This window comes from Stegostoma tigrinum, chromosome 1 (assembly GCF_030684315.1).
Source record: "Stegostoma tigrinum isolate sSteTig4 chromosome 1, sSteTig4.hap1, whole genome shotgun sequence".
Classification (NCBI taxonomy): domain Eukaryota; kingdom Metazoa; phylum Chordata; class Chondrichthyes; order Orectolobiformes; family Stegostomatidae; genus Stegostoma; species Stegostoma tigrinum.
Window position 1 is genome coordinate 51,314,768 of NC_081354.1, and position 20,396 is coordinate 51,335,163.

At 41.2% G+C, this 20,396-nt stretch overlaps 1 protein-coding gene across 2 annotated transcripts in view; it reads right to left on the reverse strand.

The window, feature by feature from the left end:
- The window catches only part of sh3d19 (SH3 domain containing 19), a 152,182-nt gene that overhangs the window by 26,174 nt on the left and 105,612 nt on the right, over positions 1 to 20,396 (reverse strand). For both annotated transcript variants that reach the window (XM_048531024.2, XM_048531016.2), the window contains exons 7-10: positions 19,124 to 20,116; positions 18,121 to 18,228; positions 17,693 to 17,796; positions 4,651 to 4,691 (exon numbers count right to left, since the gene is read on the reverse strand). In XM_048531024.2, coding sequence (XP_048386981.2) covers positions 4,651 to 4,691; positions 17,693 to 17,796; positions 18,121 to 18,228; positions 19,124 to 20,116 — 1,246 coding nt within the window. The remainder of the gene's footprint in view (positions 1 to 4,650; positions 4,692 to 17,692; positions 17,797 to 18,120; positions 18,229 to 19,123; positions 20,117 to 20,396) is intronic.

Sequence of the window (20,396 nt, forward strand, 5' to 3'; positions counted from 1 at the left end):
ATCACAACTTTTGTTAACTAAAAGACCTATTTGTAAACTCGAATATTAATCAGAATAAAACCCAAGTTTTGCATTTCACTGATGTTGCTGAAAGAGCTTCCTTACGTCAACATACATATTTCTCATTAAAACACTATAATAAAATGTTAGAAATAGGCTTAAACATAATTGCTATTTGTAGTTTACATTAATTGGTTAGACTTGATCCAGGAGGGTCAATCGGTAAGTTCACAGACAATACTAAAATTGGTGGGGTGGTAAATAGTGAGGAGGATAGCATTGACTGGTTCAGCGGCTGGATGGCTGATCTGCAACACAGAGTGACATCAACAGAGTGGGTTCAATTCCTGCACCAGCTGAGTTCATCACGACGGATCATTCTTCTCACCCTCTTCCCCTCACCTACAGGTGTGGTGACCTTCAGGTTAAACCATCACCAGTCATTTTTCTTTAATGACAGAGCAGTCCAATGGTCTGGTAAGAGTACTACTTTACCTTTTAGCCTTCGATTACAAGAGGATATTTGCAGGGTGGCAAACAGAATGCAATCCAGATATATGTGAGGCATTGTACTTGCACAGGACTAACAAGGCAAAAGAAATTCGTAATAAACGGTTGGGCCCTGTGAAGCACCAAGGATCAGAGGGACATTAGTGTACATGTACACCGGTCCCTTAAGGTATCAGGACAGGGGGATAAAGTGGTTTAGAAAGCGTATCTTATCTCTACCGGTCGAGGCATAGAGTTTAAGAGTAGGGAGGTTATGTTGGAACTATATCAAACATTTATTAGGCCACAACTAGAATATTGTGTACAGTCCTGGAATCCAGTTTATACAAGGGATGAGACAGCATAGGAAAAATGGCAAAAGAGCTTTACCATGATGTTGCCCAGACTGAAGAGTTCAGTTATGAAGAGAGATTGGATGGACGTGGGATGTTTTCCATACAGCAGAGAAGATTGACGGGAAAAAGATTGAGATGTTAATATGATGAGATGCATAGATAGGGTAGACAGGAACCACTTTTCCCCTTGATGGAGGGATTAATGAGCAGGGGTCAGAGATTTGAGTTAAGAGGCAGGAGGTTTAGAGGAGATGTGAGGAAAAAGTAGTGGGAATTTGGAAGCGTGGTGGAGGCAGAAACCCTCATAACATTTAAGAATTATTTAGATGTGCATTTGCAATGCCCAGACACACAAGTTTGGGTCCAGTGCTGGAAAATGGGATTAGAAAAAATAGATTAGTTGTTTTTGGCAGGTGCGGACACAATGGGTCAAATGGTCTTTTTTCTGTGTTGTAGATCTCCACGAGACAATAATTACAAATGAAAGCTGGCAAAATATATATCCTCTTTAAATATCTTGTATCACTGCACTTGAGCTCAGTCTTAACTATACATGTAGGTAGTTTTGAAGGAGTCAAAATATCAGGTGCTTACATTGGTATAAAATTAAAACACACCAAGTAAACCATCAAAATGTAAATTGAATCAAACTTCTTTAAGAGAATCCAGCAAATTCATGCAAAATGCTTAGTTTGTTACTTAGTTGTCTTTTGCTTTTAAAAATTATTGCAGAATGGTAGGATCATTCCATTGTTCATATTGTGCACAGACCACATTGTTTAAAATAAAGTTCTGAGACAATTCTTGGATCAAAAATTTAGATATTAATTAATGAATCTAAAATCAGAATGAGACTGGAACACCCAAACCTCCTTGCAAAGAGGAATAGTTGCACTGTTGGGTTTTAAGGAGGAAGGGGAGTATTTGAAAACAAAAATCACACAGGCTGGCAGAATATACCACATAATTCACTCCCTCCCCCAAAGCAGAACATTTCTAGCTGGAGTCCACAGGCACGAGGGAACCTGAAGGTAGTGGAATGATGAAACAAAGAACTGCAGATTCTGTAAATCTGAAACGAAACAGAAATTGCTGGAGAAAATCAGTAGGTCCGGCAGCATCTATGCCGAGAAAACAAAGTCAATGTTTTGGACCCAGTGACCCTTCTTCAGAAGTTGGAGGGAGGAGAGATTGCAGAGAAGGAGGGATTGAAGTGAAGGGAGCAGATCACAGAATAGGGGAGTGGTAGAGCACTTCAAGGGCAAAGAGATGTGCGGTAAGAAACTGCAAAGCAGTGGGGCTGGAGAGAGGGATTTTGGTGATAGAGAAAGGTTGTGGAATGGATGGGGTGTTTACAGCGTAGATAGTAAGAGGACAGTGAGAGAGAGATTTAGGGTGCTGGGAGAAATCATAAGGCTATGATAGGAGAGATCACTGGGTGGGTGGAAGGATGGCGTGGATAGATTGCAAGACATGAGAAATACAAGGTGACAAAAAAAGGTAATGGAATGGCAGCAACCTGATGGACCTAGCAGTGGCTAATTCCCTTCAGCTGTCAGGTTTTCTAAGTCCTTTGGAATTTTAAATGGCTGCCAAAACCAGACAAAGACAACCCAGTGACATATTAAGATTTGCTGACAGGATCTCTTCAGCAGGTTAGTCGTCCAATGCCAAATCCACCAGGCTTAAAGTGAAGGCAAGTTGTTCACCAGATGTTTGGACTGGTTTCTACATTGATACAGCATTAATTTAGTTGTCTGGGTTGACATACTTAGTATCAATCCAAGATGAAGCATGAAACCCTTCTGATCTGTGCACCATGGCTGTTGTCAATATTTGGTTAATGGTTCATTGGTTTTAGATTATAACTTTTAGTTTGAGGAATGAATGCTTTAGCTGTAGGATAGAAGAGATAGAACTATAAAATATCAGGTAGACAAACTTAAAACAATGCATGTGCTAACTGAAAACAGAAGAATAAAAATGGAAACAATAAAGGGAAACATACAAAGTAAACTGCAACTCCCAGTTACTAACTAAATAAAAACTGAATCTGAGATTTGGAAACCAAAACTTCTAAGCAGATTTAAACTGTATGTAAACAGAGGCAGAGCCATCCTAGTATTATTTGTAGCCTGGAATTGATATGTTTACAGAGTGAAGATAGCTGAATTAAATGACAGCTCATTTCGCTTGCACCATCTGCAGAACTAAAAACAAATATTTTAATTCACCATATAGAATGTGGGAGAGGCTTAATTTCAATTTGAATTTTGAGGGGGAGCAGAAACAGAAAGTTTGAAGCTAATGGAAGAATATCCATTGGTTCTCTTCAGGTATTGTAGCAAGGAAAGCAGTCAGCAGGTTAGCTTGAGAGCATTGAAAAAAATCAGACTAAAAGGACTGAGGCGTCCACTGTCAAGAAATGATAAATTCAAGTTTTACCTTTAAAGACAGTTAGAAATACAAACAGTAAAGGTTATATTTTACTGAAATTTTCGAATCTTACAGAGTAGTTCTATTGATTATAGCTAAATATTTGGATTTCTCTTTAAATGTTAACAGTCCCTAGCCAGATCACAACACAGCTAAATATTGAGCTAAACTTACAGGATAATCAGAACCCACCATTATTACTCCAATGGCATCTTAAACTTGCATTACCTGGAAGGGTTCAGACTGTGAATTTAATAACTGTTGACTTCAGATTTTTGTGGACAAATGTAACGTAAAGATGACGGACTTGTTCAAACTGCTCACAACATATGTCTGTGGGATATGTAAAAATATTTCCAAAATAATGTGTTTGGGATATTGAGAGTAGGTCAAAAACTTACCATCTTCCAGTTCTGACAAGAGATTTACTAACCTGTACCTTAATCAAATGCTTTCTTCATAGAATTATAGAATCCCTACCATGTGGAAACAGGCCCTTCAGGCTAACAAGTCCACGCTGACCCTCGGCGCATCCCACCCAGACCCATTCCCCTATAACCCACTTAATCTACACATCCCTGAAAACTATGGGGCAATTTAGCATGGTCAATCCACCTAGCCTGCACATCTTTGGACTGTAAGAGGAAACCGGAGCACCCAGAGGAAATCTATGCAGACACAGGGAGAATGTGTGTGTGGAGTTTGCACAGTTGCCTGAGGGTGGGATCGAACCGGGGTCCTTGGTGCTGCTGAAAACCCCAGCCTCTGCATTGCTAACCACTGAGCCACCGTGCCGCTCTGAAATGATGGAGTGAAAACCGCGATCGCTTCATTCCCAGATGGTTTTCTCCTATGCATGTCACCTAATCTGATAAATATCTGCTTTACTTATTAATAAACAGTGACATTGTGGCTATTCACTGAAGCTTAACCAAATATAGAATCTTCCTGAGGATGGGAATATATATTGTAACTTACAGTAAGCAAAGACTAGACTTTTCATGTTGAAACACACCAATATGAGATTCAGTGCGCAAGATCACAGAAAACAAGTTAAAGATTCAAGCTGGACTCCGTCACAACTCAAGAAGGTTCCTAGCCAAATGATCCTTTTTTATGTCTCCACACATGCCGACTGACCAGCTTTGTACTTCTGCATTTCCTATTTTGCTTACCATTTCGACTTCTTATTTTCACCAGAATGTTCTAGCTTGCAAACTTATCATTTTATTGCAAAATTTAAACCAACTTGATGTTAAGGGGTAGATGGTTCTGCCTAATTTCCATGGAAGGCACAGACTTGTGTTGAGGGAAGTTTAATAAGGTTTGCATTTCTTCTGTAATTTGCTTCAGAACCACAAGTACTTACAAAGGCTGATTAGCAACTGGTCCTGGTACTTCACAAAGATTCTGAAAAAGTGAAAGTAAATTTTAAAAACACAAAAATCAAGAGGTAAATCATCATAAATAGTCAGTAATTTAACATATTCACACTCCATGGAAGTCTGAATATGTTCTCATGGTTGTTGCCAATGGTTCTATTCCCATAGTTAATAGGCAGGGGAGGGGAAAATAGTGGCAGGAGTAGTGAAGGGAGAGTCACTGGCAGAAGTCAGTAACTGAGAAGTCTGTAGATTTTTTACATTAAATTTGTTATGATGGCTGTGACAGCAGGAATGCACCAATATTCAATTCCCACTACTCCACCGGTCTCATTATTTGTGAAAAATGCTGATTCAATCCCCACAGTTGACAATTAATTCCTTTTTGTATTACAGCAGACTTTGTTATAACCAGCACCTTATGAACCAACACTCTCAATAAACCAGCAAAACGTGTATACCTAAAATACTGAATTATTGCAATCTCCTCGATGTCGAAGTAGTCAGTTGAGGGTGCAACCCTCTGCTGGCAATTTTTATTTAAGGCAGCATGGTGTTAGTGCTGTAAATAAAGTATAACATGATGTGCATACACCTATATTATGTTTCTATTACTTATTATGTGTTTTTACATTGATTATGTGGCCCTTTTGACCAACCAGAACATTTGATCAACTGACACACTCCTGGTCCCACAGGTGTTGGTTAATAAAAAGTTTGTTGTACTATCCAAAGTAAAAGAGACTGTCAACAGATTTCTTTGATGTGTTCAAAATTTGGTTTATTATAACATAAAACTATTCTTAAAACAAGTGGCAAACACTGGTTGATATTGAAGCTAAAATCCTGAATTGGAACCACATCTTGTCAAAGACACATTCACACATTGCAAAAAAGAAAACCCCAGTCTCTGCAAAGTGGACAATTTTTTTTAGAAAGAGGCAAGAAGGAAACTACCCTTGTGGGTGTGAAAACAAATGAGGGAAAGCGATGGCTTCTTAAAGTTCATTAGGCTTCCAAATTAAGAAACTGAATTGCTGTCAGTCATAGACTCCTGGAAGACTTTCAGTACATAAAATCATAAGAAATCAACAGCACATCCTTGCCCATCAAAAACAATGACCTAACTATTCTAATCTCATTTTCCACCACTTGGCCCATATCTGTGTACATCTTAACATCTCGAGCTGCAACCAAGCTGAATCAAAGTCTTTGGAAAGTAGACACAGTTCTCCTCTTCTGGGTTTATAACATAGTCAAAAATATTAATATTTTGAAGTTTTTTCAGGTTCCTAGAATCATCCACAGAGCAGACAGAGAGAAACTTGCAGCTCCTGAGATTTCTTCATTAATCGCTAATACAGGCTGGAAAACAAAATACTAAATCCCAACAGGGTTACCAGACAACCATTAGAATGGAGAATCCATTGCCTTTTAAAAGCCAAACTTTTTGAGCAATTAATGAGCAAAATGCCCACTTCTCTCTCTAAAAGCTTTCTTGACTTTTCCTCCAAAGTCACAGACTTTCTGTAAATTGCAGGTAAAACACAGCCCACATTACACTGGTAAAAAACACATGATAAAAATTTCCAAATATTTTGGATGTGAGTTTGCTCGCTGAGCTGGAAGGTTAGTTTTCAGACGTTTCGTCACCATTCTAGGTAACATCATCAGTGAGCCTCCGACGAAGCGCTGGTGTTATGTCCCACTTTCTATTTCTATGTTTAGGTTTCCTGGGGTTGGTGATGTCATTTCCTGTTCTTTTTCTCAGGGGATGGTAGATTGGCTCCAAATCAATGTGTTTGTTGATGGAGTTCCGGTTGGAATGCCATGCTTCTAGGAATTCTCGTACGTCTCTCTGTTTGGCTTGTCCTAGGATGGATGTGTTGTCCCAATCAAAGTGGTGTCCTTCCTCATCTGTATGTAAGGATACGAGTGATAGTGGGTCATGTCGTTTTGTGGCTAATTGATGTTCATGTATCCTGGTGGCTAGCTTCCTGCCAGTTTGTCCAATGTAGTGTTTGTCACAGTTCTTGCAAGGTATTTTGTAGATGACGTTCATTTTGCTTGTTGTCTGTATGGGGTCTTTTAAGTTCATTAGCTGCTGTTTTAGTGTGTTGGTGGGTTTGTGGGCTACCCTGATGCCAAGAGGTCCGAGTGGTCTGGCAGTCATTTCGGAAATGTCTTTGATGTAGGGGAGAGTGGTTATGGTTTCTGGGCCCGTTTTGTCTGTTTGTTTGGGTTTGTTACTGAGAAATCGGCAGACTGTGTTCATTGGGTACCCATTCTTATTGAATACGCTGTATAGGTGATTTTCTTCTGCTCTTCATAGTTCTTCTGTGCTGCAGTGTGTGGTGGCTCATTGGAATAATGTTCTAATATAGCTTCGTTTGTGGGTGTTGGGATGGTTGCTCCTGTAGTTCAGTATTTGGTCTGTATGTGTTGTTTTCCTGTAGACGCTGGTTTGAAGTTCCCCATTGACTGTTCGTTCTACTGTGACGTCTAGGATTGGCAGTTTGTTGTTGTTTTCCTCCTCTTTTGTGAATGTTATGCCAGTAAGGATATTATTGACAGTCTTGAAGGTTTCCTCTAATTTGTTTTGTTTAGTGATGACAAAGGTGTCATCCATGTAGCAGACCCAAAGTTTGGGTTGGATGATTGGCAGAGCTGTTTGTTCGAGTCTCTGCATTACTGCCTCTGCTAAGAACCTTGATATCGGAGATCCCATGGGTGTACCATTGGTTTGTCTGTAGGTTTTGTTATTGAAAGTGAAGTGGGTGGTAAGGCATAGGTCCACTAGCTTGATGATGTTGTCCTTGCTAATGAGTTTGGTGGTGTCTGGTGTATGTGTCTTCGGTTCTTCTAATAGTGTAGTCAGTGTTTCTTTGGCCAGGTTGATGTTGATGGATGTGAACAGGGCTGTTACGTCAAAGGAGACCATTATTTCATCCTCTTCTATCTTGGTGTCTTTGGTGGTGTTCAGGAATTCTTGGGTGGAGTGAATGGAGTGGCAGGAATCTTCTACTAGGTGTTTTAGTCTTTGGTGTAGATCCTTGGCTAATCTGTAGGTTGGTGTTCCAGGTCGCGACACTATGGGTCTGAGGGAGGCTCCTGGTTTGTGAAGTTTTGGTAGTCCGTAGAAGCGTGGTGTGTTGGATCCATCTGGTTTCATTTTTGGAAGTCTCTCTTGTTTAATTCTCCAGATTGTTGAAGTTTTTTGAGTAAGGCTGTGATTCGGTTCTCTAGTTGTGGGGTCGGGTCTATCGCCACCTGTTGGTAAGTGTTGGTATCTGCAAGCAGTGCGTTCGCTTTCTCAATGTAGTCTGTTCGGTTTAAAATGACTGTCAAGCGTCCTTTGTCTGCAAGTAGGATAATGATGTTTTTATCTTTTTTGAGTCCTTTTAGGGCTTTCCTTTCTTGTGTATTGAGTGTGTTTTCTTTCTTTTTCCTGCTTAATGTTGGTGTGACTGTCTGTCTGATGGTTTGCTGGGTTTCTTCTGTGAGTTTGTTGTCTTTCAGTGTTGTTTCTAACACTGCTAAGCTTTGGGTCCGCTACGTGGATGACACCTTTGTCATCACTAAACAAAACAAATTAGAGGAAACCTTCAAGACCACCAATAATACCCTTACTGGCATAACATTCACAAAAGAGGAGGAAAACAACAACAAACTGCCATTCCTAGACGTCACAGTAGAACGAACAGTCAATGGGGAACTTCAAACCAGCGTCTACTGGAAAACAACACATACGGATCAAATACTGAACTACAGGAGCAACCATCCCAACACCCACAAACGAAGCTGCATTAGAACATTATTCCAACGAGCCACCACACACTGCAGCACAGAGGAATTTCCAGGTGATCAATTTAATCTGACAGATTAAATGGTCTCTCTGCACCCACTGGTAGCAGATTATCTAACTGCTCCCTCATCTCACCCCATCCCACCCCACCCCACCCCAATTTACAGTCCTTTCTTTTCTTAATTTCCAACTTCATTATTTTGTGTTCAAGGTCACTTTGACACCAGAACAATCTGTGCTTTTTATTGAGGTTGGCTACATGAACCATGAGAGCTGATTTAGCTGCCTTCCACAGGAAGCAATGGGGACACATCAGGTCCTCCTCCAATCTTTGAACAAAAACAGAAGTTGCTGCAAAAACTCAGCAGGTCAGGCAGCATTTGTGAAGGAATAAACAGTTAATGTTTCGGGTCTGGTGACCCTTCCTCAGAACTGATGGTGGCTGGGGAAAACGTCAGTTTATGTGCAGAACATTGGGAGAGGGTGGGGTAGGGAGTAAATGATAAGATAGAGCTTAAACAGAGAGAAAAGCTGTATCTTATCGTTTACTCCCTCCCCACTCCCCTTCCTATTTTCTGCATTTAAAGTGACGTTTTCCTAGCCACCATCAGTTCTGAAGAAGGGTCATCAGACGAGAAACTTTAACTCTGCTTTTTCCTTCACAGATGCAGCCAGACCTGCTGAGCTTTTCCAGCAACTTTGTTCTTGTTCCTGTTTTACAGAATCCGCTGTTCTTTTGGTTGCTTTCAATCTCTGATGTACACCGAGTAAACTGTGCTCAGGTAAGTTAGGAAGTTCAGTCACAGAAATGACACCACTGAGGCCAGACCCTAATCAGTGATTTCTGGAGAAGGGGCTAGGGCCGAAACATCAGCCTTCCTGCTCCTACGATGCTGCTTGGCCTGCTGCGTTCATCCGGCTCTACACCTTGTTATCTCTGTGTGAGGTTTGATAGTTTTCCTCTCCACAGACAGAATGGAAGAGCAGCGAGGGCAGCAACCGGTGATTGCAACGGCCATCCAGGAGAAGCAAGAGAATTAAAAACAAAATGCATTTCCTTGTATAGGAAGACATAGAAACAATTCTCTTCAGAGCACAACCGTAGAATTGGGGAATGCATGTACAGTTGACACCTCCTTAGGGAATTATTTACTTTTTAAACTCTTGTTCTTAGAGTTCCGGGAGGAAAGTGAGGGAAGGGGATATAGTTATCAGTAAGGCGGCACTGTGGTCCATCTTAAATAAAACAGAACCCTCCCTACACACCCCCATCCCTTTCTTTCCCTGTTACAATAATCTTCTTATTTCAAGATAAGAGAAAAAGAAGAGTTGTGATCTCAACACAGTCATCAATGGGCCTGGAGAAGAAAGAGAAGCCAAGATGGTGACAGATCCAATGCAGTCAAAGTGGTTCTAGCAGTGTCTGTAACAGACCTGCCTTAATGTAATGAAAGGGAGGGATGAAAGAGAGAGAGAGAGAGTGAGAGTGTATGGATCGAGAGTGCGTATGGACAAGAGTGCAGATGAGACATAGCACAAGACAGCGAGAGCGATGTTGCCAGCACCAACCTTTTATTGTGAAATGGTGCCTACTGCCATGATCCTGAAGGGAGGAGGGCAGTGGAACAAAGTCCCACAATTGCACAAGTTGCCCCAAATGTGAAATATTCCCAATGTAATCACTGGGATGTTTATGTCTAATTGTGACCATTATCAAAGATATATTTTTAAGAATCACATCAGTTTTCATCAAAGAATAGGTAAACGAACTTGTTTATCATAGCAAACCTATCCATTAATATGTGGCAAAAATAGAATATGAATTACTAATGTACAAATTTGAACTGAACCCCCTAAAATTCTCTCACACACGCACAAGCACAAGCACAAGCATTTGTTCGCAAATAGAACAGACAAGACAGGACATAAATAGTTTTTCAGGAAAATCATGAGTGGAAAATATAGGCAGAAAGGAACAAAGTCTCTGAAGCAAGAGTCCAAACCACAAGGGGAAATGAAGTGACTTTCTTAGAATAGTATCAGAGATACTATTGCGCGTCTCCCGTATTTCCCGCAACACATCCCTCACACCCCGCCCCCGCCACAACCGCCCAAAGAGGATCCCCCTCGTTCTCACACACCACCCTACCAACCTCCGGATACAACGCATCATCCTCCGACACTTCCGCCATTTACAATCCGACCCCACCACCCAAGACATTTTTCCATCCCCACCCTGTCTGCTTTCCGGAGAGACCACTCTCTCCGTGACTCCCTTGTTCGCTCCACACTGCCCTCCAACCCCACCACACCCGGCACCTTCCGCTGCAAGCGCAGGAAATGCTACACTTGCCCCCACACCTCCTCCCTCACCCCTATCCCAGGCCCCAAGATGACATTCCACATTAAGCAAAGGTTCACCTGCACATCTGCCAATGTGGTATACTGCATCCACTGTACCCGGTGTGGCTTCCTCTACATTGGGGAAACCAAGCGGAGGCTTGGAGACCGCTTTGCAGAACACCTCCGCTCAGTTCGCAACAAACAACTGCACCTCCCAGTCGCAAACCATTTCCACTCCCCCTCCCATTCTTTAGATGACATGTCCATCATGGGCCTCCTGCAGTGCCACAATGATGCCACCCGAAGGTTGCAGGAACAGCAACTCATATTCCGCTTGGGAACCCTGCAGCCCAATGGTAACAATGTGGACTTCACCAGTTTCAAGTTCTCCCCTTCCCCAACTGCATCCCTAAATCAGCCCAGTTCGTCCCCTCCCCCCACTGCATCCCAAAACCAGTCCAACCTGTCTCTGCCTCCCTAACCGGTTCTTCCTCTCACCCATCCCTTCCTCCCACCTCAAGCCGCACCCCCATCTACCTACTAACCTCATCCCACCTCCTTGACCTGTCCGTCTTCCCTGGACTGACCTATCCCCTCCCTACCTCCCCACCTATACTCTCCTCTCCACCTATCTTCTTTACTCTCCATCTTCGGTCCGCCTCCCCCTCTCTCCCTATTTATTCCAGAACCCTCACCCCGTCCCCCTCTCTGATGAAGGGTCTAGGCCCGAAACGTCAGCTTTTGTGCTCCTGAGATGCTGCTTGGCCTGCTGTGTTCGTCCAGCCTCACATTTTATTATCTTGACTTTCTTAGAGTTCTTTTTTGATGATAGTATCACATTGTTGACCACAGCCGTTCTCAATTGGGTATTCTGGTCAGTTAGACCTCAGTCTTGGCTTGAGTTAGAACTTTTTTCCTCTTTGATAAGGCTCTAGTGCTTTGCCTTTTCTCCTCACAGAGGGACAGTGAGTGAACTTGCTGGCAAGTTTTTGGAATTCTGAACCCAACTGCTCTCTATCTTCTCATTTCTGTGACAGACTATAACTTAAAACCAATCTATAAAGCCAGTTACTGTGCAGTTTCTTTTTCTGTCAAGCTGTTAAGTACCCAGTACTAGCTTGTCTCATAGAAGTATTATATCCAGCTTCCTCTTAAATTTACATAGTCTTTTGTAACTAAAGACTGAACCCCACACTGTTCAACTTTTGCATCAAGTTATATAAAAAAAGCTTTTCCCCCTACAACACAACAGTCCAAAGTTCCATTTCCAATGCATATTTTGAATAAAGCGTATGGTAGTTTTTACACATTTTTATAAGGTAATGGGTTCTTAAAGTGTTCATGTTGCGTTGACCTCCATCCATCCTGCAGACGACACATACAGTCTAAAAGCAGAGAAAGTGAGTTCCACATTAGTCATTGTAGTGACAGATGTAATCGGTAGAGCTCCCAAGAGTCCTATATTTATGCCTGAATTGTAATGCAGTTCAACTGATTGCTATCGTGTAATAAATCATCTCGCTAACCATGAACAGTGCCTCTTCTGTAAAAACTCCATAACTGTATATCCTTTATCACTGATCATTAGATAGGCCCTAGACAAAGTATAAACACAGAAGGATTAAAGGCAGTGAACTACCTCAAGCAAATGTGAAGAACATACTGGCAGACGTGAGAGATACCATGAGGTGCCAGAAGCAGCAATCAAGCTAAAACCACAGTATCTTTATTTTTTCGAAAACCATTCTCCTGGACCTGGCTTTTAAGTTCGTACACTACTTTTGAAACAATAATAACCAAACAAAAAGAAAAAAATATTTTCAAAGGCTTTAATATTCTTTTATACTTGTCCAATAAATTGTTTTGAGAGCAAAGTTTAGAGAAGAGATCCAAGGGGGAACCCAGCTTTGTTTTCTTTAAATGTTTCTGCTATTGAAGTGTCTGTCTGTGAATTAGCTTATTTTACTTATAATTTGTATTGGCTTTTATTTGTTAGAAAACATTTTGTTGTACAGAAAAAGTTGGACTTTGCCCAATCCAGTAGAACATGACTTTGCAGTGTTTCAGTTTGCTTTAACTTCAGCTAATGGAGGGGAATGATGGGGGTTGGGGGGTGGTTTGCAAATAAGGAAAACCTACTTAACTGTTGTTGGATTCTTAGTCACCTTTACAGCATTGAATCGTTTACTCTTTTAACATCTTTTAGCAACAGTTTGGTTTCTAATGTAAATATTTACAACAACTTTTCCTTCAGGAGCCTCAAAAACATTTTTTAAAAGCTCTTGTGGAAACCTCAGAAAGTCTTCAAAAAAATTATGTTGACTCCTGCCCCACACTATGCAATCCCTCGCATAATCCCATCCATTTATTCCTCCTTCAACGTTTTCATTAAAATCCATTACATTAACTAACATGAGATAACAAGGTGTAGACATGGATAAACACAGCACGCCAAGCAGCATCAGAGGAGCAGAAAAGCTGACGTTTCGGCTTTAGACCCTTCTTCAGCAATGGGGGAGGGGGAAGGGGTTTCTGAAACAAATAGGGAGAAAGGGGGAGGTGGACAGAAGATGGATAAAGGAGAAGATAGGTGGAGAGGAGACAGACAGGTCAAAGAGGCAGGGTTGGAGCCAGTAAACGGGAGTGTAGGTTGGGAGGTAGTGGGGGTGATAGGTCAGTTCAGGGAGGACGGACAGGTCAAGGGGGCGGGAACCATGTTGCATTTGTCTTTATTGCTTATTGTCCAATATAACCCCTCTGCAAGTATCATGCAACATGCAAGAGGAGCAGAATAAAGTGAACTTATACTTTAAATTTAGAAGACATCCCTGTCCCATGTCTAGAGATACACAAGGAGACAAAGCAGATACTGATGCTGTTTTCTGTTGCTTGTTTTTCCTGGATCAGGTCACTAGCCTGAATCCAGAGGTTACATTCTCACACTACATGAAGCATGGGTTACCAGATGGCAGAGGCAAGTCAGAAGGACACAATCGTATGGCTGTGTTATGAATGCATTGCGGTCATCAAGTACCTGACATGGGACTTGAACTTGGAGCCTCTTGCTCAGGGGTAGACAGACTATTACTGTGGCAGTAGATGTCTGTGTTCACCCATTGCCTTGATCCTGCCTGAACAATCATTTACAATTTCAATACAAACTTCTTTATGTGAAAATTAATTTCTACTTATGTCATCTTTTAAACAGCTCTCAGGGGCATCACAACATATTCTTCATAGATTTACTCCAGAGGTTCAGTGTGATCATTTTGCATACACCAAGGCTGCACAAACAAGAAAAACCAGTTAATCTATTTATTGGTGGCATTGGTTGAGGGACAAACATTTATCCATATACTGGGGGAACTCTCTTAACTTCCAACATGATCATATACTTTTAGCAACCACAGAATTTAAACTTAAAATAATCTAAAGGAATGCACCTCTAACGTTGCAGGTTTCATTCCACATTAACCTATGCTCAAGTTCTGGAGCAAGACATAATCTATGACCATCTGACAGTGAAAGGATTACCAACTGATATCAAAATCATGGTGCATTACTGCAGGGCTGACATTTTGCCTCAATGTTTTCCAAGCAGAAAGAAGTTGTTCACAATTGTGACTTAAAAACTGCCTTTCAAATTTGGTTACCATCTTTCCAAACTGTATTTTTTAATAAACTTGTTCTCAAGTAGCTTGTGTAGACCGTGAAATAGATGCCACCTCTTGCCTAGATATTACATGGAAATATTCACATTGTTACTGAATTCAATGGACTGCTACCTTCCTTACTATACTCATACTGATACATCCTTCAGGGTGCATCATTCCACTCCTTCAGATCATCAAGCAACACCAATGATCATAGTACATGATCTCATCATAACATGCCATACCATGCCTCCCCAAGATCTCCAGCATCACAAACATCAGTCTTCAGCCAATTTGATTCACTCCATGTCATACCAAGAAATGGCTGAAGGCACTGAAAGATGCCAGCAGTGTGACTGAAAACCTGCGTTCCTGAACTAACTACGCTATAGTTCTAGCTCTACCCAAGAACGTGTAAAATTACCAAGCTATGCCATGACCACAAAAATCCAAACTGGCCAATTACTGTACTGTCAATCTAATCTTGACCATCAGTAAAGTGATAAAAGGTGTTAACAAATGGCAGTTACACAGCAATAACTTGTTCAGTAATCCACAACTACATTCTGCAGGGGCCTCTTGGCTCTGTAATTCATTTATAAACTTTGCTCAATCATGGGCAAAAGACTTGAATTCAAGAAGTCATGTAACAATGACTCCTCTCAACATCAAATTGTTCAAGTGTCAAATCAAGGATATTTGAAAGAAATGATTCAATGGGAATTGGGATTTCAATCGATTGAAACAATATCCAGCATAAGGAAGATAGTGTGGTCAATCATCACAACCCCAAGACAGTGCTGCGGGATATGCTCAGGATCCTAACCTAAACCCAATCATCTTCAGATGCTTCATTAATGATGTGCACCTGATCATAAGGTCAGAATTGGGATGTTCACTGGTGATTGCAAAGTATTCATAGAATCCCTACAGTATGGAAAGAGGTCATTCAGACCACTGAGTCTTTATCAATCCTCTGAAAAGCATCCCACCCAGACTAACCCTCTACCCAAACTCAGTGTTTACCATGCCCCACCGATCCACCTAACCTGCACATCTTTGGACTCTGGGAGAAAAGCAGAGCAACTGAAAACCCACGCAGACATGGGGAGAACATGCAAACTCTACACAGTCAGCCAAGGCTGGAATTGAATCCCAGTCTCTGGCGCTGTGAGGCAGCAGTGCTAACCATTGAGCCACTCTGCTGCCCTGTTGTTCAGCAGTATTTGCAACTCTTCAGATACTAAACAGTCCAGGCCCACTTTCAGCAACATCTGAACAACACTTTGGCCTGGTAACATTTGCAGCACTAGGACACCAGACAATGAGCATCTCCAACAAGAGAACAGCAAATCATCTACCCTGGATGTTTAGTGACATTACTATAGATGAATCACCCATCATCAAAAACCTGGGCATTACCACAGGAATGTTGCCAGCGGAGGTGGTAGACGCAGACACGTTAGCGTCTTTTAAGATATATTTGGACAGGTATATGGATGGGCAGGGAGCAAATGGACACAGACCGTTAGAAAATAGACGACAGGTTAGACAGAGGATCTTGATTGGCGCAGGCTTGGAGGGCCGAAGGGCCGGTTCCTGTGCTGTAGTTTCTTTGTTACCACTGAACAGAAACTAAATTAGAACAGCCATATAAATATTGTGGTACCAAGAGCAGGTCAAATTGTGGTAACTTTGCAATGGAAAACTCACCTCCTGAAGCTACAAAGCCTGTCCATCACTTATATGGCATATATCAGCATGTTACAAAATACTTTTCCCTTGGTTGAATAAATGCAGTTCAAACAACACTCAAGAGGCTTCAACACCATTCAGAACAAAGGCACATTTGATCAGCATGTCGTCCGCTGCTTTAACTATTCACTCTCTCCCACACTGGTGTACAGTGGATACAGTGTGTACTCATTTCCAAGATGAGCTACAACTACTCTACAAGCATCCTTCAATTACAGTTTCCAAATCTACTAATGCTACCATTTAGAATGTTAAATGCAGCAGACATTTAGGAAAACTATCATCTGCAAGCTCTGCTCTAAGTTTTTAAAACAACATGTCTCGTCACTGCTGCTGGGCTCAAAATTCCAGAGCTCCCCTCCCTGTATTGTGGTTGTTTCGACACCAGTTGACTGTGGCAGTTTAAGAAGGCAGCTCACCGCCACTATTTCAAGGGCGATCAGGGATTGGCAATAAATGTTGGCCCAACAAGTGACATTCACACCTTATAAACACTGTTTCTAAAGTTAATAGAAAAGGGAAGGAGTAAATGCTCCCTGGATCCACAAGAATCAAGCTGAGTCCTTTGAAAAGATTTATTCAAATAATGTGGGTGTTGCTGGATGGACCATGTTCATTTGTTCACTTCTAGTTGCTCTTGAGAAGGTGGTGGTGAGCTGTTTTCTTGAAACACTGTGGTCCATGTAATGGCATCAGGGAGGGACTTCCAGGAACTTGAGCCAGCAACAGTGAAGCAACAACAACGTATTTCTATTGAGGATGGTGAATAGCTTGGTGGGGAACTTGCAGGTGGTGGTGCTGACAAAGGCGTCTCAATGAATTTCTACAGTAGTTAGTATTACCAGAATCACTCACCTTAACAGCCACAACATTTCATCATGGGCAAGCCAAAAGCCTTTTTGTATATTTTCTTTTACATTTTCCCTTTCGGACTCACCTCTCAGTGCTAATCTGATACAAGTGTCACATTTTATTATCTTTTTTTCACGTTTTAGTAGCTAATAAACTCATTCCTTCTTTAACTCTAGAAAGCCTGATTAAATTGGCTGCCTTTAAAACAAGTATATTTGGGCTAGGAAGAAGTAGCCCCAAGGGAAGTGATCCTTTTAAATTAATCTTATTGGAATCAACTGAGGAAGTGGGTGAGTAAACAAGATGAGCCAGTTCTTCCTGCTTTAAACAGGAGTATAAGCATTTGGGGGTATGCTATTGGAATTTAACGAATTGGGACCTCATGTAACGACATTTAATTCTTTATTTCATATATTTTATTCCTATCAATAAATGATTGATGAGATACAAATTATTTTCCATTGTGGCAATGACCATAACTAGCTTAGCACTACTGAGTCAGTGCATATAAAGTGTTCTCTGCAATTTCTCATTATACATAATTAAAAATTATAGTTGCTTCACTGAAGAACTGAGCAGATTTTTAAAACAAAATCAGTGTGCAGGAAATTTATATCTTACTTCAATTGGAGCCTTAGACATAAAGCTTGGCTTCTGTGCAATGAAATTTCCAACAGGCGTTTCCACAGGGAGAGGGGGAGGACTTTCAACATCTTCTGAAGATGCTGGTGAAAGGAACAAGAAAGAATAGGCAACACTCTCATATATCTCGTAAATTATGTTTAACTTTAAATGATATAAACTGACACAGAAATGCAACTGAGTTTCTGTTTATTTAAAACATTGAATAATGTCTCTTTTTCTCACTGAAATGGTACTGGAGACATCCAATTATTTCCAATGACTTGCATTGCTAATTTTTTTTTGCTATTTGCATTTAACAAATGATGGCAATCCTAAGGTTCTTGCTCTAGAGATTCCTGAGAGAGGGCATGAACAGAAAAATGTCTAGAACATGTGCACAAACAAAACAAAGATCATCCTTTTACCTGATTTGTTTGGTATACGAATTACTGTAGGTTTACGTAATAACGGAGGCCGACTTGATGTAGTAACTGTGCATGCTGTCATACCTCTAGGTAATGTCTGAAAAGGATCTGATCACATAGAAAATAGAATAGGGATAATGTTAAATATTTAGTACGGAATATGTCCTTTACCTGTCACCACATTCTAAATCACCCACTCCTGATAATGCACTATATAACTAGTTTCTTTTGTTTTATTCTTATCCGGAATGAGAATGTTATTACCAAGACCAGGATTTGTTGCTCATCCCTAGTTGTCCTTGAATTGATTGTCTGTCTGTCTCTCTCTAGGCCATTTCAGAGGGCAGTTAACAGTCAACTGCTAGACTGACTTCAGCTCTGGGAGCTATGCTTTAGCAAAGGTGTGAAGGCATTGGACAGAATGCAAAAAAAAATTAATTAGTATGGGATAATGCTCCCAGGAATGAGGTATCCTGCGAATAAGAAATCTTCAGTGACATGAACAGACTGGAGAAGTCCCTTCCCCAAAACCCAAGTGTCCCCTTTCCCCCTTCCATTTCCTCATCAAACATTCCTTACATCATGGAGTGAAGACAGTAACTTGATACAATTGGAGGAAGAGCAGATTTTTTTAAAGGGAGGAACCATCTGCACCAACTGAATATAAATTATGCGGAATACCATTCTCTATTACATTATTGCTACAACTGACCTCACTGTTGCCTAGATGTATGGGGAAGGGATGCTGGGCCTTTGATGTAATATTCTTCATGGTCAAATAATTTCCCCATGCCTATTGGCTAGCATCACGTGATAATTTGCATAAACTACCTGTGAGCTGCTGCAATCACTAGAGACGTAATCTGTCATTTCAGAAGGAGAGACAGACAGAAAGCGAAGAGGAAGAAACATCCTTAGAATTCACGTTCTTCATTCTCTAACTGTGCCACCAGGGATCACATATAACAACATCTATAAACAAACATAGCTAACATTTCATTACCTACTGTTACTAGAGAGGTCACGTTATCTCCTGTTGGAATGGTAGGTACAACATCATCATCAAAACTGATCAGATCTTCTGTGCTTGAGATTATATCTGGAGAAGGTATATGTTTTCTGGGAGAAGATTCTTCGACCTGCACCACAGAAGCTTTTGTTATGGGCAACACTGAAGGTCTAGAAGCAGGGGATTTAGGTGATATAGAAGGTGCATCATGGTTTTCGGAAACGGTCCTTTTTGCCACGGTAGGCCTTGGCGCTGGAACAGGAACTTGATTCCTCTTATCTGTAGGTCTTTCTCTCTGAGGACTGAGAGCAGCTGAAAGTGCATCTTTGCCAGGATCCAAAGTACTGTTACTTCCATTGCTTGGTTTTGGTTTCTTGAGCGCTTCTGGCTTTGCAGCAGCTGCAGTCATTTTTTGTGGCTTTGGAAGGAGGATTGGCCCCTGCCTTTCTGCTGCCACAGGTTTTGTTTCAGCCACCTTATCAGATCTCCCTGAATTCTTGTCAGCCATGGAAGGTTTGGGAGCTACTATTGGTTTCAAGTAGCCTACAGCTGGCTTTGGCCCGAACGACCGTGGAGCAACCTCTGGTCTTTTTGATGGCCGCATGCTACCAGCAGAATTTTCAGAATCTGTTTGTGTTTCAAATGCCTTGATCCTTGCAAGGAAGCTTTGTCCACTGTTATCACCCATTCTGTCTTGATTGGCAAAACTATCTTCTATAAATGGATTCTGGCTCGTTAACTTGTGAAAAGCATCAATTTCTCTACCTTCTCCCTCCGAAGTCTCACTTTTCAGTTCTTCACAAAGTATCTTGAAGTTACCTAAGGACCTGGGCCTTGGTATTGGTCGTTCCACAGCATTCGTGTTTGTTTGGACACTTTGTTCCCTACTGGAATGACTTTCTAATGAGATCAAAGGTGCTTCACTTTCCACAGGTTTAATAGGAATGAGACACGCAGCTGGCCTGGAGGGTTTCACTGGTCTCTGAACTATAACAAAAAAAAAGTGGTACAAGATAAATTGAAAGCAAACTGTGTAAAGACTAGACAAATAGAAACAACATTTTTGAATCTTGTGGACCAGACCAAACCCCTTCAAAATGTATCAAGGTGATAGCCTAGGCCCTAAATTTTTATTTTATTTAAAGGCAAGTTTAAGTTACTGTGTTCCAGATATGATGTGATCAGTCCACTACTAAGTTTTAAGCAAAACACACTTTATTCTTACACCACAGTTATAATTCAAACAAAAGGAGAATTAAAGTTATGC